Raw genomic sequence first — 4,542 nt, 5'->3', positions numbered from 1 at the left:
TGCTGTTACGTTACTGTCGCAGAGACACACGTCAGGTGTTTTTTTAAAATCTCATTTAATTTGTTTATGCGGCTATAAAACAAAAACTATTTGTGAAAAAATTTATTTTGAAACATGTTTTAGAAACTTGGGACCATGTGACTGTTTTGGTCATTTCTATAAATAGATAAACATCGGCTGGTGTCAGTTGGGCCCTGTACCGGGTTCGAGGGTTAAGGGGTTAAAGTCTGTCTCCTTTGCTCCAGCTGACCGCTCCTCCTGTGAACACCCGTGTGCTGGCCTTCCTCTCTGCGGTGGCCGGAGATGCTCTGACGCGTCACCTTGGCGTCATCCTGCCCGCTCTGCTCTCCTCCCTGAAGGGGAAGCTGGGAACGGAGGAGGAAGCTCAGGTAAACCCGCCGCTTCTTCGACTGTAGGATCGGATCGCCTCCTGCTGCTTGCTTTAAAGGACGACCTGTCTGCCGTTTCAGGAGCTTTGCAGCTGTCAGACCGTCATCCTGTCAGTGGAGGACGAGGCAGGTCAGAGGATCATCATCGAAGACCTGCTGGAGGCGACGCGAGGCGCCGACCCTGGCCTCCGACAGGCCGCCATCACCGTCTTAAATGCTTACTTTGCTCGTACTCGCCTGGATTACAGCGCTCACATTCGCACGCTGCTGTCGGGCCTGATCCGCCTGCTGAACGACTCCAACGCAGAGGTCCTCTCCCAGAGCTGGGACACCATCAACTCCATCACCAAGGTCCGTAGAGGGGGAGGGGCGTTAACATGAGGCCGGTGCCGCTTCCTGAATCCAGCCGTGAACTTTCTCCGTTTGCTCTGCAGAAGCTGGATGCCAGCAGCCAGCTGGCTCTGATCGACGACCTGCATCGAGACATTCGAGCCGTTGCTGCTGATGTCAAAGGTCAGCACCTGCCTGGGTTCTGTCTGCCCAAAAAGGTAAGAACTAAAACAAGAAAAAAAGCCTCAAAGGGCAGGGTTAAAGGTCACTGCTGTAGTTAGAAAGCTTTTCTAAGCTCCTTAAAACAGGAAACCTTTCAGTCACAGATCTGTAGAAAAGAAATAACCCAACTGGTACAAGAGGTGGTTGAAGTTCAGGCCTGATTGACCACTGTTGCCTTCAGAGACGTTCATGTGAGAAAAACCTAAAACCACAAGACTGTGGCTCCGAACCAGGCCGGTTCACAGATGGCTGCAACTCACTGCTGCTCCTTTTATCAAATTCACACAGTTTATTCAATTCTATTCAGTTTATTTCTATAATTCCAAGTCACGCATGTCATCTCAAGACACTTTACAATTCAATCAGATCATCCAGTCAGATTGGTTCAATGTTTTCTAATAAAAACCAGCTGATTGCATCGACTCATTGACTCTTCAGCAGTTTACGCTTTAAGTAAAACATTTACAAGCTGCTGTTTAGTGCAAAAGCAAAATCTAATTATTCGGTAAAAGTATTTGCAATTTAGATTCTTGGCGAATGGTTTTTGGCAGCGCTGAGATTTAGTTTTTGTGTGAACCCAGGGTGTGACGTGTATCCTGTCAGTCCTGAGAGAAGGCGTCCTCACAGGAAGCCCCGAGCAGAAGGAGGAAGCAGCCAAAGCCCTGGGCGGCGTCATCAGACTGACGTCTCCTGAAGCTCTGCGGCCGTCGGTCGTAAACATCACAGGACCTCTGATCCGCATCCTGGGAGACCGTTTCGCCTGGACGGTGAAGACGGCTCTGCTGGAGACCCTCACCCTGCTGCTAGCCAAGGTCAGGCTGCTTCGCTGCTGAGTCATCGGGTCAGCAGAGCGTGCGCTGCGCGTGTCTGACCGGCTGAGTGTCTCCCTCAGGTGGGAATCGCCCTGAAGCCCTTCCTGCCGCAGCTGCAGACCACCTTCCTGAAGGCGCTGCAGGACTCCAGCCGCGCAGTGAGGCTGCGGGCCGCCGAGGCTCTGGGTCAGCTGGTCTCCATCCACACCAAGGTCGACCCTCTGTTCACCGAGCAGCTCTCCGCCATCCGCAACGCCGAGGACTCTGGAGTGAGGTGGGTGCCTGAGCCGCCGTCGCGTTTACTGATCCTTGAAATCAGAGCTTTGATTTCATAGATTATTTTATTAATCAATTAAAAAAGCTTCACAGAAGGGGTGTAATAAAGCGTCGACATGTGAATGAAACCATTAACAGTTACATCAGGACAGTCGCTGGATTGATGCTGCTCCATCGAACCGACACCTTTTATAATTAATATCATTGTTTAAACGGTACGTAACATCACATGGTTTGGTAACCAGTGACTAGTTCTAATTTATAGTTACTGCACAAAGCAAATAGTTACTAGGAAAAGTAACTAAAGTAACTCTTAATGATCTAAACCATCAAACTCTGCTGTTATCAGAAAATGTTGGACGTTTCATATTAATTAATGAATTAGATAATTATATATAAGGTTTCCGACTCGGAAAACATTGTTTACTAGTCTATGTGTTTAGAAAGTGAGCTGCAACATAACGATGTAGCTGGGATTAAGATTTTTGTTCGTAATAAAACTTGAGGTAAAAAGAATCAGATGAATCGATTATTGAAATAATCATGAACTAATTTAGTAATTAATTAATCGTTAACTGGAGTAAATAGATTCTAGCCCCATTTCCACTACTCTGAAAAACTGATCCTTCCCGAGCTTGGATGAGTTAACCGTGCCGAGCTCGGTTCTTTACGACCGTTTACACATCACGCTAGCACGATTCCTCGCCTCCTATTGATGATCTACAGTACTACTGCTCTCTAAAGGGAAACAAATCAACATGGCGGCGCCCATAACATTCAGGAAGTTTGCGTAGAGTTGGGCGAAGAAGGCAGTGACAGTCAGCTTTTGGGAAGTGGATACGACTGATGAACTAGTTAGTTAACCTCCCACAGCAGCGTGTCGCAGTTAGTACGACGCAGATATTTTTCATTTATGCCCAATTTTGAAGCGTCGTCTGCTCTATGTTGTTCCACGCTGTTAAATGAGGATGTTATGTCCCCTTGAAGGCAGTTGCGCCTCGGGACTTCCCTTCCGGTTCTTTTCCTGGGAGCAAGTTAGTTACTACTCTTAACTCAAACTGGGTAAAACCATATAAAAAAGGACTATAAAAACAGGAGTAAAAAATAACAGAGTTTATTCCAGATCAGGACAGAGAAAATGCTTGGAGCTGTGGGCTCAAAAATCACGTCCACGAGCGTCCGGCAAAGATTGAGCCCCGAACAAGGTCATCTTCTCCTTCTTATAGCTCATGAGTCTATGTGTTGGATCATGTGGATGTTTAGCTGTCCGTATCAGAAACTGACACGCATCCATGCCCTGACCTGTATGCATCTTGCCTATATGCCCAATTATTACAGATAGCTCTCCTCTATCAGACCGGCTCCAAGATGTTCCCATATCCTGTGTATCTTTAAAAGACACGAAGGCTGTCCTGATTAGATGACCTCCGTACACACCGTGACATCCACAATGTGAAGGAAGGCCTTCTACTCTCTCTAATCTGGCTAACAGAGTAACAATGCACATGATGTATAAAAGAATAAACCTTACAACGCCACAATGCAGGAGGGACAATCAGGAACCAGCTAGGATTGTGGGTGACCGTGTGTCGGTTTGACAAGCTTGATTGGCGTCTACAACCCCTCATCCAACGCCGGACGACACACAGTCACCCGTGAGTGTTCCCCAAAGACTGGCCGTGGCGCTGCGTGTTTTGGCTTCGGGTGCAAACCAACAGACCGTCGCTCAGAGCTACAAACTAGTGTCCTGCACGGTGTCTGGGATAGAGTCCGAGGTGTGCCCGGGGTTGTAGACGACATTACATGTACACTTGCACCTTAATCCTTATTTACCTTGATATACTGTATATATATTGTTTATTCTTAATGCACCTTTTTCCTCCTTGTTTGCACCTTCTTTAATTACTATGCCAACACGTGACCAGTGAATTTCTCCGCTGTGAGATCAATAAAGCTCATCTAATCTAATCTAATTTAATCTACAGCCAGAGTTTCTGCCATCAGGTACCAAACAGGAAATACGCATAGTGTGGAGCAGATGTAGAATTGACCAATCAGAGGCCTCCTTTCTCTCATCCCTGCAATGCTGTCTGCGGCACTGTCTGCGGTCTCCTACAATTTTGGAGAGGTGCACCAGAGTGCCATATTTTGCGTTAACTGTGACACATGCAGACGAACCGGTTTCTGAGCATAAACCAGACTTTAGCGCCGTTTGGTTGTGTCTGCCGCGGTCCGGTTGAGTTCTGAGTGCCGTTTACATTCAACAGTTATTGCGGTTACGGTGCTTGGATGGATCTAGACACGGATTCAAAAGGGTAGTGTAAATAGGGCTTCTAAAACATGAAGTTATCTGACAGAGGAACCCGCTTAGAGCAGTAATTATACCAAAATTGTAAAGAATGTATTAGGGATGGAACGGTTTATGAAAACGGTCCGAACCGTTCGGTTCGACTGTCTCGGTTCGGTTTGCGTGTGTTGCGTTCGGTTCATGCGCTGCTCCTTTTTCTCATAGG

At 47.1% G+C, this 4,542-nt stretch overlaps 1 protein-coding gene across 1 annotated transcript in view; it reads left to right on the top strand.

The window, feature by feature from the left end:
* The window catches only part of gcn1 (GCN1, eIF2 alpha kinase activator homolog), a 59,018-nt gene that overhangs the window by 46,583 nt on the left and 7,893 nt on the right, over window positions 1–4,542 (top strand). The window contains exons 41-45 of the mRNA XM_015398330.1: window positions 246–389; window positions 471–740; window positions 824–937; window positions 1,523–1,753; window positions 1,834–2,027. Coding sequence (XP_015253816.1) covers window positions 246–389; window positions 471–740; window positions 824–937; window positions 1,523–1,753; window positions 1,834–2,027 — 953 coding nt within the window. The remainder of the gene's footprint in view (window positions 1–245; window positions 390–470; window positions 741–823; window positions 938–1,522; window positions 1,754–1,833; window positions 2,028–4,542) is intronic.

Source organism: Cyprinodon variegatus, unplaced genomic scaffold, assembly GCF_000732505.1.
Source record: "Cyprinodon variegatus isolate N-32 unplaced genomic scaffold, C_variegatus-1.0 Scaffold927, whole genome shotgun sequence".
In the NCBI taxonomy this organism is placed as follows: Eukaryota; Metazoa; Chordata; class Actinopteri; order Cyprinodontiformes; family Cyprinodontidae; genus Cyprinodon; species Cyprinodon variegatus.
Note: the sequence above shows the minus strand (reverse complement) of the source record. Positions and strands in the feature narration are given on the sequence as shown.